Raw genomic sequence first — 17,016 nt, forward strand, 5'->3', positions numbered from 1 at the left:
TTTCTTTTAATCTACAGCACCCTCTGCTTTGATATAGTAAAGACGAAATAGTTAATGTAGAAATCAGAGAAGCGGGTGGGTCACGGTGGATCACGCCTGTAATCCTAGCACTTTGGGAGGCTGAGGCAGGTGGATCATTTCAGTTCAGGAGTTAAAGACCAACCTGGCCAACATGGTGAAACCCCATCTCTACTAAAAATACAAAAATTAGCCAGGCACTGTGGTGCGCACCTGTAATCCCAGCTACCCAGGAGGCTGAGGCACGAGAATTGCTTGAATCCAGGAGGCAGAGGTTGCAGTGAGCCAAGATCGCGCCACTGCACTCCAGCCTGGATGAAAGAGTGAGATTCTGTCCTAATCAAAAAAGAGCCCATATAGCCAAGACAATCCTAAGCAAAAAGAACAAAGCTGAAGGCATCACACTGCCTGACTTCAAACTATACTACAAGGCTACAGTAACCAAAACAGCATGGTACTGGTACCACAACAGATGTATAGACCAATGGAACAGAACAGAGGCCTCAGAAATAACACCACACATCTGCAACCATCTGATCTTTGACAAACATGACAAAAACAAGAAATGGGGAAAGGATTCCCTATTTAATAAATGGTGCTGGGAAAACTGGCTAGCCATCTGAAGAAAGCCAAAACTGGATCCCTTCCTTACATCCTATAAAAAAATTAACTCAAGCTGGATTAAAGACTTAAATGTAAGATCTAAAACCATAAAAACCCTAGAAGAAAACTTAGGCATTACCATTCAGGACATAGGCATGGACAAAGACTTTATGACTAAAACACCAAAAGCAATGGCAACAAAAGCCAAAATAGACAAATGGGATCTAATTAAACTGAAGAGCTTCTGCATAGCAAAAAAACTACCATCAGAGTGAACAGGCAACCTACAGAATGGGAGAAAACGTTTGCAATCTACCCATCTGGCAAAGGACTAATATCCAGAATCTACAAAGAACTTAAACAAATTTACAAGAAAAAAAATCAACCCCATCAAAAAGTGGGCAAAGGATATGAACAGACACTTCTCAAAAGAAGACATTTATGCAGCTGATGGACACATGAAAAAATGCTCATCATCACTGGTCGTCAGAGAAATGCAAATCAAAACCACAATGAGATATCATCTCACGCCAGTTAGAATGGTGATCATTAAAAAATCATGAAACAACAGATGCTGGAGAGGATGTGGAGAAATAGGAATACTTTTATGCTGTTGGTGGGAGCGTAAATTAGTTCAATCATTGTGGAAGACAGTTTGGCAATTCCTCAAGGACCTAGGGCTAGAACTACCATTTGACCCAGCAATACCATTACTGGGTATATACCCAAAGGATTATAAATCATGCTACTATAAAGAAAGACACATGCATACGTATGTTTACTGAGGAATTATTCACAATAGGAAAGACTTGGGACCAACCCAAATGTCCATCAGTAATAGACTGGATAAAGAAAATGTGGCACATATACACCATGGAATACTATGCTGCCATAAAAAAGGATAAATTCATATCCTTTGCAGGGACGTGGATGAAGCTGGAAACCATCATTCTGAGCAAACTATCACAAGGACAGAAAGCCAAACACCACATGTTCTCACTCATAGGTGGGAACTGAACAATGAGAACACTTGGAGACAGGGTGGGGAACATCACACACCAGGGCCTGTGAGGGGGTGGGGGGCTGGGAGAGAGATAGCATTAGGAGAAATACTTAATGTAAATGATGAGTTGATGGGTGCAGCAAACCAACAAGGCACATGTATACCTATGTAACAAACCTGCACGTTGTGCACATGTACCCTAGAACTTAAAGTATAATAATAATAAAAAAAAACACACAGAAAGAAATCAGAGAAGCAAAACCTTATCAACCTTTCTAGATACCAAGGAGTAGTACATCAGGATCTGGTGTACAGAGAAGAAGAGTTTGAGATGAACCAAGACAGTTCCACTGTTAACAAGTCTATGTGAAGCTACCCTCAAAGATTGAGGAAGCTGAGAGGCCAAAGAAAGAGTCTGACAAATCCAGTTTCTTAGAAAGAAACATTTAATAGGGTCTTAAGAACAAAAGTTATGTCTTAGGCTGTGGTGAGATAAGAATGGTGGATCCCTGTGCCATTACCCCCAGACCCAGGACTTAAAAACTGAAGTCCACAGGCAAACAGCCCGGGCGGCGCCCTGACAGCCCGGGCGGTGCCCTGAGCCTAGTTAAAAGATCGACCCCGGACCTAACCGATTAAGGTTATCTATAGACTCCAGACATTGTAAGGACAAACGTTGTGAAAGTCTCTGTCCTGCTCTAATTACCAGTGTCTGCCACATATCTTAGTCCTGGGCCCAGTACAAATACAATCCTCTATTTTGTCCCAACTTCCTGGGCCCGACACAAACACATTAAGAAAAACAACACCTGGAGAAGCTCCAATAAGGTTACAACCGTTTGTAAAAGCGCAGGAACCGATCAGAAGGCTGCTAAAAGCATAACTTCACATTAACATGTAAACCAATTGTAATGCTGTAGCCTAGAGAAATGCCTTGTTCCTCTGTAACCTGACAAGTCCTGTTTACCTCGAGCTATAAAAAGCAAGCACACGCATTGTTTGGGGCCCTCTTGTATGTTAGAGAACGGAGGGACCAAGTTCGAACTTGCATTCAAGATCCTTGCCGCTTGGCTTTGACTCTGGACTCTGGTGGTCTTCTTCGGGGAATAAACGGTCTGGGCATAACAAAACCATAGGGAAAGAATGTGTAGGACAGTTGAAGTCAACCCCACAGTGAATTGTAAGAATGTGATGTGAATCTACCCAATGGCAGGTTTTATGGTTAAGGGTTGTTTTGACCTAAGGGCAGGATTTACAGTAACAGTAGATAAAGTAGAAATTTTAGAGTCATTTCCAGAACAGGGGTTAATCACAAGTCAACATGGCAGATCAGTATTTAAGATGGAATTGCTTGATTCTCCAAAAAAAACAAATACTGGGCCAAGAAAAGAGATTGAAAGTCTGAATTAAAAGCCCCAAAAGCCAAATCCGAAGGAGAATTTGGAGCGAGAGCAGCCGGGGACTTTGTGAAGAGTCAAGAGAGCAGACCTGGGAATTTGTGAGGCCTCCTTAGCCCAGCCCAACTGTGAAGACCCTTTTGAAAGCTGAGTTCTTTCTCTGCTGATCTCTAAGGCCCATAGCACCCTGAGCCAAAATTTTAACAGGAATAATAAGGTGTTAGATCATTTATTTGTATTTTTCATGGATTACATAGCTATGTGTTAAGGTTGTTGTAAGGCTGGTGCCATGGTTAGTGGTTATCATATTGGACAAAACAGTCAAACATGGATTTTTTTTTTTCCTTTCAATTTTAACTATATGCACATGTAAAGATATTCAAAGTGTTGAGAAAAATAAAAAGTGAAAAGTAGAAGTATTTTCCCTTGCCTTCCTCTCCACCTCTCTTTCTGCTCTAAAGATACCCACTATTAAAACTTTCTTTTGCATCCATTCAGGAAAATGTACATTGCAATTTTATATGGACAGGCTTTTCATACATTACATAAAATTACACTAGGGATACTCTTTGATATATGTATATATATATATTTTAAATTAAAACTATAACTTGGAGATCTTGATGCAACACTACATTTAGCTCTACTTCCTCCTTTTTAAAGGTTGCCCACTGTTCCATTTTTGGGGAACAGAATTTGTCAGTTCTTTATTCATATGCTTTTACATTATCTCCAACTTTTTACTAGTCGAGCCATGCTATAATATACATGGCAACTTATGTATGTGTGTAGGGATAATTCCTAACAGTCTATTTGCTGGATCAAAGAATAAGAACAAAATGACTCTCTAACAGTCCTCCATGGTAAGTAGTGTTTCCAAGCAAGGAGGAAATACACAATTTGGAAATAGGATAGTGCATAAACAATAAAGACTGGAGAGAAAAGGAACCAGAGATAAAATAAACCACCTCTGGCTGTGAGATAAGAAAGATAAATATTTATATCAATAATTTTAAGAGTGCCCTTTAAAGTGTAATCAGTACAGTCTTTCCTGGGAATGCTTAAGAACAATGCTTTAAATGTCAGTATGTTTTATTGCATAAACACATAACTTTTAAAATACATGCTATTCTTAGTTTTATTATAAAGATATTGCAGATTTACTGCGTATAATTTGGAAAATGCAAAAAGACTAAAGCAGAAAATAGTTTTCACTCATCACTATTCAGAGACAACCAATATTGATTTTTTAATCTCTTATTTCTGTATACGTATTAATATTTACACAGTTGAGATCATATTGTATATACAAACTTCCCTTTGCCAATCGTTTTGATTTTAATGATTTTTTCATTATTCTTTGCCTGCTTTTTTTTTTTTTAAAGATAATAGAAATCTGACATTGTTTTGCAATGAATTTGGATACCAGAATGACATCGACATGGAGAAACCTTTAAATTCTATTCAATATCAAAGAAGACAAGCCATGGGTATCCCATTCATCATACAATGTGGTGAGTGTTGAATTCCATTCTAATTACCAAATATTAAGAGTTCTTAAATATGCAAGTCATTGTGGGATGCAAGTCATTGAGGGAGGAAGGAGACAAAGGTTAGTAAGACATCTTGCTTTCCAGGAGGTTACAGTCTAGAAGAAAGTTGTAAGTGTGAAAATAATTGTAATACAGGGAAAAATAAGGTAAATGATATAATAGAGACAAATAATTTTTTGAGGGTTCAAAGCAAAGGATTGGGGAGTAGAGGCAAGATTCTATGGTGGAGTCACATTTGTGATAGTCTTTGAAATAGTTTCAAGCCAGGCATGGTGGCTCATGCCTAAATCCCAGCACCGTGGGAGGCTGAGGTGGGTAGATTGCTTGAGCTCAGAAGTTTGAGACCAGCCTATGCAACATGGCAAAACCCCACCTCTACAAAAAATACAACAATTAGCCAGGCACAGTGGTGCACACCTGTGTTCCCAGCTACTTGGGAAGCTGAGGTGGGAAGATCTCTTGAGCCTGGGAGGTTGAGGCTGTGGTGAACTGTGATTGTACCTCTGCACTCCACCCTGGGCAACAGAGTGAGACCCTGTCTCAAAAAATAAATAAATAAAAATAGAATTTTGATTGGCAGAGATAAAGAGTAGCGAAAGGTGAGTTAATATCAGGTGTACACTTCAGCTAAGATGTTTGTGAAAGAGTAATAGAAAGAGCTATCTTTCTATTTTTAATATGTAACACTGTTTAATACCTAGTAGGAATTTAATAACTGACAACTGAATCACTGAACGATGAATAAATAATAAGACAAAAGTATTAGGTTGGGTAAAGATGTTAGAGATTCTTGAATGTCAGGATAAGGTTTTACTTTCATAAGCAAGCAGGAGGTATTGGAATTTTTTCCATAGGAGGGTAATTACATTCAGCACTTACTGATATGTTTTCTAGCCACTACGCAAAGGGATAGGGAGTTAAAGACAGTCTCTAATATTAATCTGTAACTAACAGCTCAGTAGAGAAAAACAGATGAGCAAACGAAAAAGCAGCCTATAGTGTGTAAAACTCTATAGAAGTATTATACAGCTCTCCGGGAGCACCTCCCCAGCCTTTTGCCTGGGAGTATTCCAAGGAAGACCTGACTGGTCAGAGGTAACATGTAGTTAAAGTTGTTCTGGCAGCTCAATGAAGGATGACTTGGTGAAGGGCTAGAACAGGAGACTACTGTAATCTAGGATCCAGGTGACGAATTATAAATGTCTGAATGAAGGTGTGGCAGTGAGAGTTAAAAGAATCATACATGACAGATACTTAGAAGGTATAATTGAGGAAATTGATGACAGTATGTGACAGCCTGTCACATGCTAATAATAATGGATAACAATTACTGTGATTTTGATTTGTACTAGGTACTGTTAGACTCCAATCTCCAGTACCCAAGAGCTGCACAAAATTGGGCAAATTGTTTAACTTCTTTAAGTCTCAGTTTCTTCTTTTATGAAATGAGATTAGTATTTGTAGCTACATTATAGAGTTTTAAGAATAATGTGAATAAATAAAGTTTACTAAGTGCTGAGGATAGTGTCTAGCAGTGTTGGTTTTTATGATGATGATGAGGAGGAGGATGTCATTTCATTCTCAGTAACTTTTAGATAAGAACAATATAATATTAATCTTTTAATAGATAATGATACTGAAATGTAAGAAGTTAAATAATTTGTCCAAGATCATAGAGGTGGTAAGAGGTGGAGCTGTTCAAGTTCTTAACCTTTGTGTATACTGACTGTCTCTGCCTTAGATGAAAGAGACAAGTGTTAACCTATGTGCCATTAGCAGTGTGTCTGGAGGGAATTCAGGATTAAACCTAAGTGTAGCCTGGAGAGACAAGTGTGCCTTCATCCTAAAGGCAAGGAAGGACTGTTTTGGAAAGTGGGTGAAGAAATCAGAAGCTGTAGACTGGAGAGGGGTGTAAGAACAGAAGAAAGTACAGAAGAAAATGTGTATATGGCTCAGAAAACTTGATCGATCCTTCCTTCCTTCCTTCCTTCCTTCCTTCCTTCCTTCCTTCCTTCTTTCTTTCAATTTAATTTTATACTCGTTGAGACCATGGTTTTCCTCTTATGTTAATCATGTAGTTGGAGACAGAAAGTGGTGTTGTCAGCAGATGGGTAGTAGGTCAGAGAAAATGGGAGAGTCAAGTCACTGAAATTCTTAATTTGATTTTAGAAGAGGTGAAGTGGATGTATTATTTAAGGTTCTTTTGGCTGAAAGTAGCAGAAACTAACTGGAGGGAACTGAGACAATAATAATAATAACTTGTTGGTGGGGTCCTGAAGTAGCTCATAGAACCCTAGAATAGATGTGCCATCAAGGATAATGGTATATGATGAAGGATTCGCTTGTCTTTGGATTGAGAGATACCTCATACTTCTGGTATGTGCAAACTGACATCTTACTATGATAGATTCATTTCTGATCTCTTTTCTGTGTCATTTTGTTTTGATTGTCAGATCTTTGTCTTAAATGGAGAGTCTTGCCTTCCTCTAGTGATTATCAGGAAAAAGAAATTTTTGACATTTGGATTTGTGCTAATAATCCCAACCGCTTGGAAAACAGGTAGTTTTTGATTATTTTCTAAAATTCTTTATTCATTTTTAATTTCTAAAGTTCATATGTATGAACCTTGAAAATGTTAACCGATAATATAGATTTTAGCTTAGTATCTGGTATCTCTTCAAACTCTAACGCCCTGCTACCTGTGCCAAGATTATTTCATTGGTGTGCTTTTCCATCAAATAAAAGAGGTCTCGTTGTAACTATCTGAAGACGTTGGGGTGTGCAGCTCTGCACTTCCACCCGTGGGAGACCACAACCTGGTACTTAAGAGTTCTTCCTTCCAGTTCATTTTCATACAACATATGTCCTTATTGGACAGGAATGTTACTCAGAGAGTGTCTCCAAGGGCATTAAACTGTTAGACCATATGCTTTTTCTGCTTAAATCATATATTGATTTCATTGCTTTATACTCTTGGAGGAAAAAGTTCAAACTAAAACAGGAAAAAGACTGATTAAATATTGAAGGGTGTTAACATTATTACAAGCCTTTTTAGACTAGTATTTTCCCCTATAGGGAAAATAGTTAGTATTCCCCTTTAACAAAGGCACCCCTAAGTCAAGCATTGCTTTTCCATGCAGTCTATTCTAAGTCCTTTGAGCTGGATATGTGAGTCAATATTTTTAATATAGACATTAGGGTAATAACTCCTGTTTGGTTATTTTTTATCTGGCTCTGAAAAAGAAGAGCAAAAAGATAAAAGAAAAAGAAAACATTTGGAAACTGCTGCTAAAACTCCTTTCACCTAGAGTCCCCAGGTTATTTATATTTAGAGACTAAAGAAAAATGTCAGAGGTGGCAAAGGCTCTTAGATTTCAAATCATGGTCCAGGTTTTTTTGTATCCCTTTCTTGTTTTGCAATGCAGCCTTGTTTTTCCCAAATAAAAATTTGTCACAGAACCCAAAAATAAAGTAGATAAATGCAAAACTATCCTGATTGGGTTGGAGGCTGGGAACCAAAGGTGTCCGCTTTTTTATTTCCGTTCCCTACTCTGCGGAAAGCCTAGAGCTCCAGGGATCATGATTATAAAACACTGATCTATTCTTCTTTATTTTGGAAAACAGAGAATTAAAACCCAAATCCAGGCTAAGAAATCTATGTATGAAGCCACTGGCCAAGATCTTCTGTTTCCTAACCTGTGTTCATCCCCAACTTGGGACTTAAATATCTCCCAAACAGGAACAAAGTGTTTGCTCAGTTTCAATATTAAGAATAGTTAATCATGTGAACTTACCATGAACTAAGAACTTTCATATAGTCTAGGATTGTATTTAGAGTTCAGACTCTGAAGACAGACTGCCTGGGTTTGACTCCTGGTTCTATTAGTTGTGAAATCTCAGAAATTATATAACCCCCCTTTAACTCAGCTTTCCATACACTGGAATGTGGTATAATAATAGGATCTTTATGCATCTTCTCTGGATCCAGCTAAGTCCCATTGTTACGACAATCTGCTGAAAGTCCCTGGTCACTAGAGGCCCTTGATCCCCGAATTTAGGCTACTCCCCACAGATGTAACCCTATCCCTAGGACTTCTTAGACCAGTCGTGGGCACTGTCAGACCCACAGAACTGGGAAGCTGTCCTCTGCAGTTTCCCTTACCTTCAACTTACTGTTGTCCCTGCATTGGCACAGACTCGCCCCCTTCTGAAAAGTAACAGTACCACCTCAGAGCATTGTAAAATTAGTTTCAAAGCTATATTAATTCTGTCTCTCTTTAAAAATTTAATTTTTAATTTGTATGAGTACATGATAGGTATATAGATTTATGAGGATATGAGATATTTTGATAAGGCATATAGTATGTAATAATCACATCAGGGTAAATGGAGGTATTCATCACCTCAAGCATTTATCATTTCTTTGTGTTAGAACATTTCAAATAGTACTTTTAGTTATCATAAAATGTATAATAAGCTATTGTTGATTGTAGTCACCTTGTGCTATCAAATACAAGATCTTATTCATTTAATTCTGTCTCTTTTTCACATAAGAACAGTGCCACTTGTGATGAGTGGCTAGATAAATTTAGCCATGTTGACAGACAACTTATGGACATTAAAAGCCTATCATGCAAAAAAGTTTTCCTATATTTATAATTTTCTTAAGTGCTTGATTCTTTGAATATAATGACATGATATTAACCATCTGTGTTTTATTTTCACGGAAAATATTGTGACAAAAATATGCTTAAAGTGGCAGCAAGAGATTTAAGGGAGATGTAAAGAAAAATTGATTAAAAGGGCAGTTAATTGAGATTTGGCACTTCCTTCATGGGAGCTCATTAACAGTGATGTAGATATGATGATTCCCAGGGAGGGGGAAGAAATTAATCTGATGACCTTGCTCAGTCCTTTGACTCAAAATGGTAGGATGGGCCATGCGTACCTTGAGAATATGCTTCAAAATACATTATTGCTAGGCAGGACCCCTGACATGTGCCACTGGATTTGGATAGAATCACTTAAAATAAGTGTAATAAAGTGATGATAAGCATAGTTATTTATTAGGGAGTAGTCTATGAGTAGAGGGACAGAGTAATGGGATGAAAAGTGTCATTGTCTGTATTTACAGAAAATACGGTTTCTTGTCAGTAGTTAATTGCCAATTGTCAGCAAGGCCATTGTCAACAGACAGCATTTGAATGAACAATGTGTAACTAGAACTTGGGCTGGAAACATGGTAATAACTTTCTCTTACTTTGCAATTATATATGCTATCTCATTCCATTTTTATAAAAGGCCTATGAACTTTCCCCATTTCTCAGAGAAGAAAATAGAGAGGCTAAGAAAGGATTAGTAACTTGCCCAGAATTCTTCACTACAGCTGAAATTGGAAGCTAAGTTTCTGATGCAAAACCTGTACCCTTCCTGCCTTACCACATCGTCTGTTGGAAGGCATCCTTTTCCATTTCAGGAAGCCTAGTTTCATTCAGATACTTTTTAGTGGACAAAATACATCTTACAAATGGTAGCATTCAGTAACCTGGACAGGGTAAGGTGGAGCCATTCTTTTTTCGAACCATTGGAGCCTGATTTTGTTTTCCTCTTCAAGCACAGAGGGAGGCTGTACGTTTTTGACACAGTATCTGAGAAATAGCGATCAGTATGCTTCCATTACATTCATACTATGCACTTACCTGCATTGAAAATAGGGATTACCAACAGAGTAAAAATGATGCCTATTACTTGGCTGAAACAAAAATGTCTGAATTTTGAAAAAGATGTGAAAAAATATCTATGGATTGTATTGCATATTAAAGTGTAATTCATGTCCAAACATCTTTAAATGAAGACAATTGAATGAATTGCATTCTAATAAAATGCTTGAGGTTTCTTCCTTCTGAATAAAAACTTAATGTTGTCACAGGTTCTTTTCTGAAATGAAGTAGAAGCCTATATAGATGCCACCCCACAGTTGTCTTCAAATCAACACTGTGGGTTGCTGTATATATAGAAGTTGTCCCTAGGGTTTGTTTATCTAGCACCTTTCTTTGAAAATAACGATAATAACAAAGACCATGTGTGGGTGGAATTAAGTGTTTTTTCACAGTAGTACCTGAATTTGATTGTAGTTCCTAACTCTTCTCTGCTGGTATGGGGCGAGAAAAATATATGCTGCAACCCTGAAAAACAGAGAAATGGTGGGTCTCATCTGCCTCCCTTTTCCCTCACTGTTTCAGATGGAAGAAAGTCCTCTCTTGATCCTCAGCCTCCTCCTCCCTTGCCTAGCCTAAGACCCATGCATTTTCTGTGACTGTGTCCCTTCCTCCTTTTTTTGGTAGTTCAGTGGAACTCCTCCCCTCCCCACCCCCAATCAACAATAGAAAACTCCTTGACCCAGAGCAGACTCGCAGAACTGACCTCAGCGTCTTACGACTCTACTGCGTGTTCCCCGCCATGCCCTGAATCAAAGCTATGCCCAGTGGGAGCTGAACTTCTTGTCTGTATTAAGCCTTGATACCAAAGTGAACAAAATAATATCTTCCTTTTTCGGCAGTTTGGCTGACTCAGTTCCCCAGTACATAGCCACAAATGCAGAAGTAAGAAAAGGAAAAATGGCCTCAAACCTTCCAAACCATAAGCTTTGAGGGTTATTCGTATTTTTTTGTAATTAAAACAAGGGATGTGCTGATCCATAGCCTGTGTATTGTTCATTTATAAATCATTCTACATTATTATGTATTTACTAACCCACAAGTTATTAGAACAGCATATCTGTAAGCCTGGAAAGCAGATACTCATGGCAGCAAGCACTTGGGCAGAATGCTGCTGTCAGGACCAGTGGGCGATTTGGGGAAGGGGCTCTAATGCATCTCATTACCTCCCGAGGCTGTTGCTGAATCCTACATCACATCATGTAGTCACTGGGCTTCACAGTGATCCTTGGTCATCCATATGTTTCAGAGGCATAATTATTTGCTATATTTTAAAAAGACATATATATTTCGCTACCATTTTTGGGGGGGGAATGACAATGATGAGATAAACTCAGTGATCTCAAATAATTTTTGCAAAAGTCCTCATTTTATGATAGTGTAGAATAAGTGAAGCATTAGCAATATAATTGACGCTTTCCCATCCTCGTAAATATATGCTATTGTCCACATTTTTTATTAGGCTGTTTTCCATGCAAATTGGAGATTTATGGTTATTTGTTATCGAAAGCCACCAATACAATGCTTTTCCTTTGTATTTGAATTTTCGATATATGACATAAAGAGTAACTGCTTGTAGAAGTAAATCATCTTTTACAGACAGTAAGTAGTTTTATATTTCTCCTGATGTTAATCTTGTGCTTGTTGATTCTGAAGTTGTCATCAGGTAGAACGTCTACCTTCCATCCCGCTGGGCACGATGAACACAATATCACCATCAAAAAATGAGAAAGAGAAGCCACTTAGAGAGTCCGTCCTAAAGTATCAAAATAGACTGGCAGAACAGCAGCCACAGGTGAGTTGTAATTAATTCCTGCCAATTCGCCCATGAACTGTTGGTTTCTTAGGTGCAAATTGACTAAAGTGGTTTACACAATAAAATGTGTATACTCTTTTTTCTGTCCTTTTTGATGTCTTTTAATTTTAGATCTAAGACATGTTCTAAAGGGTGAGTTTTGTAAAAAAAAAAACAAAAAACAAAAAACTGTATATGTGATATCTAAGCCCATCTACACAACAATGCATATGAGAAATAGGGACATTTATTTCTACCCCACAGCTGCTCATAGAGCCTTATAGAATCAGCCAGCATGTCCAAGGTCATGTGATCAAGGCGCAACACAAGTTTGTGTAACTCCAAAGGTCAGGCTGTTTTTATTTCATTCTTCCCTGAGGGAGGGTTTTCAGGTAAAGAGTTCTTTTAAAAAACATTAACCTATTAATTTAGAAAGTCAAAGTCATATTTAATTGTTAAGAAAATTCAATAAATTAAACATTACTATCAATCCACATAGGTAACCATGACAATGTCGAGTGTAAGAAAATGTGGCATGTAGAAAAATTATTTTATTTTCTTGACTAATAATTAAATCTCTATAGATTTAGCACGTGAATCCATTATTTTTTAATTGTGTAGCCTGTCGGCTTCCTCAAACAGCACTTGTAGTGTATGTCCAAATGTGTGGACACTTCTGTAGATGTCAGGAAATAAAATGCTTATTAAAATAGAAAATTCAGTGATGAAGTGGGAGTTAAGCTCCCCAGCCATAGCAGCTTATAGTAAGTGTTTTCCTGGGCTCATAGATTACTCTTTTATCTCACTTAGCTTGTTAGGGTGCTGCAGTGTGGGTCAGATACCACCTGAGATTACAACCAAAGGAACCGGAGCCGCCCTTTTCACCCTGGCGTCTTAGGGTCTCTCTAGGAAAGATACTGAGAGTCACTTTGGAAACACATTCTCCTAAGCACCCTCCACCTCCAAAAAGTGGCTCAACTTCCTACAGTTTTTAAGACCTCTAGTCATGGGTTTGATAACGAAAGTCAGAAATAAAGGTTTCACAGACTTTTAATAAATAATTAGGTACATTCGGATCTTTTTGTTATGAAATATTTTAATTTTGTTTCTTATTTACCACACTTTGTGAAGGCATTCGGCACATTAAGAATTGATTGCGTGTTTATTGCCATCTCTGGACATTGTTTTTCTTTTCTACAGCGGTCATAGCCAACCCCTGTATATTAATAATGCCAATCACCAAGACTTAATTAGCTTGTTGTTTGTTTAAGATTGGATGTTGTATTCATCACTGAGGTAGAGAATTCGATGGCAGCTGATGGAATAGCAGATTTGGGCCAACAGTTCTGTGTTCTTTTTTCTTGGTAGTTGATTTTTTTTCATAAGATTTAAGCCAAGGTTATAGATTCAGTTTGTTTCAAATGTAAACAAAGGAATTTAGCAGTACTTATATAGAAATTCACTGCCAGTACTTCAAAGGACATAACCCTCTCCATCCTCCTTTTCCCTTTTGCAAAAGGAAAATTTTACAGAATCCTTTTGTGAAAAGATTCCTGACATCTTTTACATACTTTCTAGTACTCAGGGCCTATAACTGACCCTGCTTTTGTGGTAACCAGGGAAAGCTTTGGGTTGAGGTTCACTCAACCAAAGGCAACCAGTTAATTTTGAGGTGATCATTGAGCACATACTTGCCCTCAGGTCTGTCCCAGGCTGGGAATTACGGGGAATACAGAGTATCTGTAATACCAGAATGTGAGTTCCATGAGAGCAGGAATAGTCTTGGTTTTACTTACTGTGAATCTATATTAACCAAAACAGTGCCTGGCATATACTGGGTACTCAATAGGTAGTTGAATCAGTAGGTAAAACATGCCCTCAGATATTATACAGTCTTTTTGTGGACCAAGTCTAACAGCTATTTAAAAATGAGCAACCACTATAAAGTAGTATTAATTCAAATGTGTTTTCTTATTGTAATTGACACTGCAATAGAAGTTTACTGTGAGGGCAGCTTCAGTCAAAGAAAGTTATGTGGGGGGTTGGGCGCGGTGACTCACACCTTTAATCCCAGCATTTTGGGAGGCTGAGATGGGCAGATCACTTGAGGTCAGGAATTTGAGACCAGCCTGGCCAACATGGTGAAACATCATCTTTACAAAAAATACAAAAAAAATTAGCTGGGTGTGGTGGCTCATGCCTTGTAATCCCAGCTACTTCAGAGGCTGAGGTGGGAGTATCTGGGAGGCAGAAGTTGCAGTGAGCCCACGCCACTGCACTCCAGCCTGGGAGAAAGAGCGAGACTCTGTGTCAAAAAAGAAAAGAAAAAATATATCAAAGAAAGTTATATAGTGGAAGTGACACTTGTATCTTGAAGTGTATTTAGGATAAATAGAGGGAAAAGGATAGGGCATTTCAGGTGAGAAAAACAACCTAAAGGAACACTTGGAGATGAGCACTGATTTGTTCTTTCACGGAACCAGTCACTTAGATTACATGCTAAGCTTACATATTTTAAAAATTAAACTCAGTTTTTTGTGTGGTATCTCTTTTAAAAATGGCGTGTCTTGTGATAATGATGCAACTCCCGTATAGTTATAACATGGTACTTACTGAACAGAAGACCTCTGGAAGATGACCTTGATTCCTCCTTTCACAAAAACAATCCATGAACATGTTACAAAACTATGTTTTGGTGATATTTATCTGATGCCAAAAATAAGACTAAAAACCATGCAGTGTTCAATGTAAATTTCCTGTCCTCCTTCTAAAACCCTTTAGAATAAATTTTGGAATGTGATATAAGAAAGGATGGGAAAACTAGAAAAACAGGGCATCATTGGCCCCATTCAGTTTCAGGTGTAGGCTAGACATCACTGGAAAATCAAGAACTGGCTAATTCATTACTGTGATTTACTGTATGTCTATTGTTGGTATCCATTCGCCCATTCAGTATCACAAAATCATACAGCATATACCATGTAATTATTATTTGCCCTTCTCTTCCTCCCTCCCACTCCCAATGACCACTTACCCATTGACCAGACCTGGGTAGTGAATATAAAAATGACCTAAACCTGCACACCCTCTCTCTTAACTCTCTTGCATTTCAGCTTTAATGGTAGCAGTCATCTTGATCTGGAAAATGAAGGGTTGACTAGATAAATCAAAGATCTTTCTGTATTTTAGGTTCTATGGGTATCTAATGATTAGATGGTAAGAGAGTTATCCTAATCATTAGATGTTGTCCCGTAGGAGAAAATGAAGTAGCTAGATCTAAAGGTATCGTTTCCACATGGTATCTTACTTAATTCCTACAACACTCCAGCTAGTGATATCTATTTTAACAAAGAGGAAAGTGAAATCTAAAAAAGTTAAATAATTTTAATCAAGTCAAATAGCTTTAAATGGTGAAGTTGGAATTTATTTCCTTTTTGCCTAATTCCAGCACCATTTTTCTCACAGTCTCATAGGAAAAATACAGACAAAAAGGACATAAGAACTTTCACAGTAGCAACAAACTTATATATTGCAAATCATATTTGTTAAGGGAAATACCTAAGTTCAGTAAACCTAATAGGAGAGCTCAAATTCAAGATCTGTCTCCTGCGGTGCATTTTATAGAGTAAAGGGGTTGTCCTCCATGTAATTGATAAGCTGTGTCAACAAGCAGGATCCTCATTATAAATTGTGCTTCTGAATACAACCCATCCCCATCTTAATCCTTCTGAATAGATGAATGAGTAATCTGTTTCTAACTACTTTCAGCCTCATTCCACATTACCTGCTGTTTTCTATACCGAGTGACAAGTGCCACCTGCTGGCCAAGTGATGAAGCTTTTATTTCCATTGTTTCACTGGATTGCTCAGTTGTTATTGGCATATTAGCTGGATAATTGTTATTTTTCAGTAAACTTAGGCAATAATTTTAAAACCATAATGTTATAAAATAAATTTATCTGTATTTCAGGACCTCCCTGTTCTCAAATTTACCTCTTTCTCAGTTTTAACTTACAATTTCTCTTCTACCTTCTATTGTATGACAAGGATGATTGTGTCATTATCATGCACACAGAATCTAGTTTTAGTTATACTTTATTCAGAGTTTTATGGTGCCATCTAAAATCCACTTAATACCCTTAATCATTAAAAGACAGATCATACCTTTATCCCTGAATTAAGCTCCCCTATATTTACCCCTTTGTACCTAAGTAATGTTAATGATTAGCGTATTTGCATAATCAATATATTTGTGCAATGTGTGATGAATTGCTTATGTGTCCCCTAGGTCTTTCTGAATTAATCTTTTCTATTTACTATACATTTCTTGGCATACAGTGCAGGCTGTCTATAATCTGACACTAGTTGCCTTTCTATTAATATAATAGCATTCGTTTCTTCCACTCTGTATGGTGCTTCTACTGAGCTTCTCCATGTTCCTTATGAGTATTCACTTCCATGCTGCTCTGCAGGCCTTTGTTTCTGTATTCTTGTCTGGAGCAGCCTCTGGTCTTTCTCCAGTCCTTCAAGATCCAAAACTATTGCCAATCCCTGTATGAAGTCTTCTTTCATTTACCTACTTGGAAAAGTATCCCCTTCCTTCCAGTTCCCTTCGTCCCATGTGGTCTTTCTTAGAGCATGTTTTACTTTCTACCTGGTATTATAGTCACTTTTTGTCTAATGTTATGGTTACTTACGTATCTGATCTGTCTCCCGTATCAGACTATATGCTTTTTGAACTAAAGGACTATTTTTGTTCATCTTTGTATTTCCAATGGTATCTAGGCCTGCAGCTTTCATATAATAAGTATTTAGCAAACAATGAAGGATGGAAAGAATAATTTGATTTATGCAGAATTCCTAAAAGATGAATATTTTATATTTGATTGGATTGGTTGACTCTACATAGGTTAGACTTACCTAAACCTTC

General features: G+C 37.7%; 1 protein-coding gene across 1 annotated transcript in view; it reads left to right on the forward strand.

Moving 5' to 3' along the window:
- Positions 1-17,016, forward strand: part of MORC1 (MORC family CW-type zinc finger 1) — a 177,090-nt gene that overhangs the window by 89,865 nt on the left and 70,209 nt on the right. Inside the window, 3 exon segments of the mRNA XM_033211353.1 lie at positions 4,407-4,535; positions 7,028-7,133; positions 11,948-12,086. Coding sequence (XP_033067244.1) covers positions 4,407-4,535; positions 7,028-7,133; positions 11,948-12,086 — 374 coding nt within the window.

Source organism: Trachypithecus francoisi, unplaced genomic scaffold (assembly GCF_009764315.1).
Source record: "Trachypithecus francoisi isolate TF-2019V2 unplaced genomic scaffold, Tfra_2.0 Lachesis_group0, whole genome shotgun sequence".
NCBI lineage: Eukaryota > Metazoa > Chordata > Mammalia > Primates > Cercopithecidae > Trachypithecus > Trachypithecus francoisi.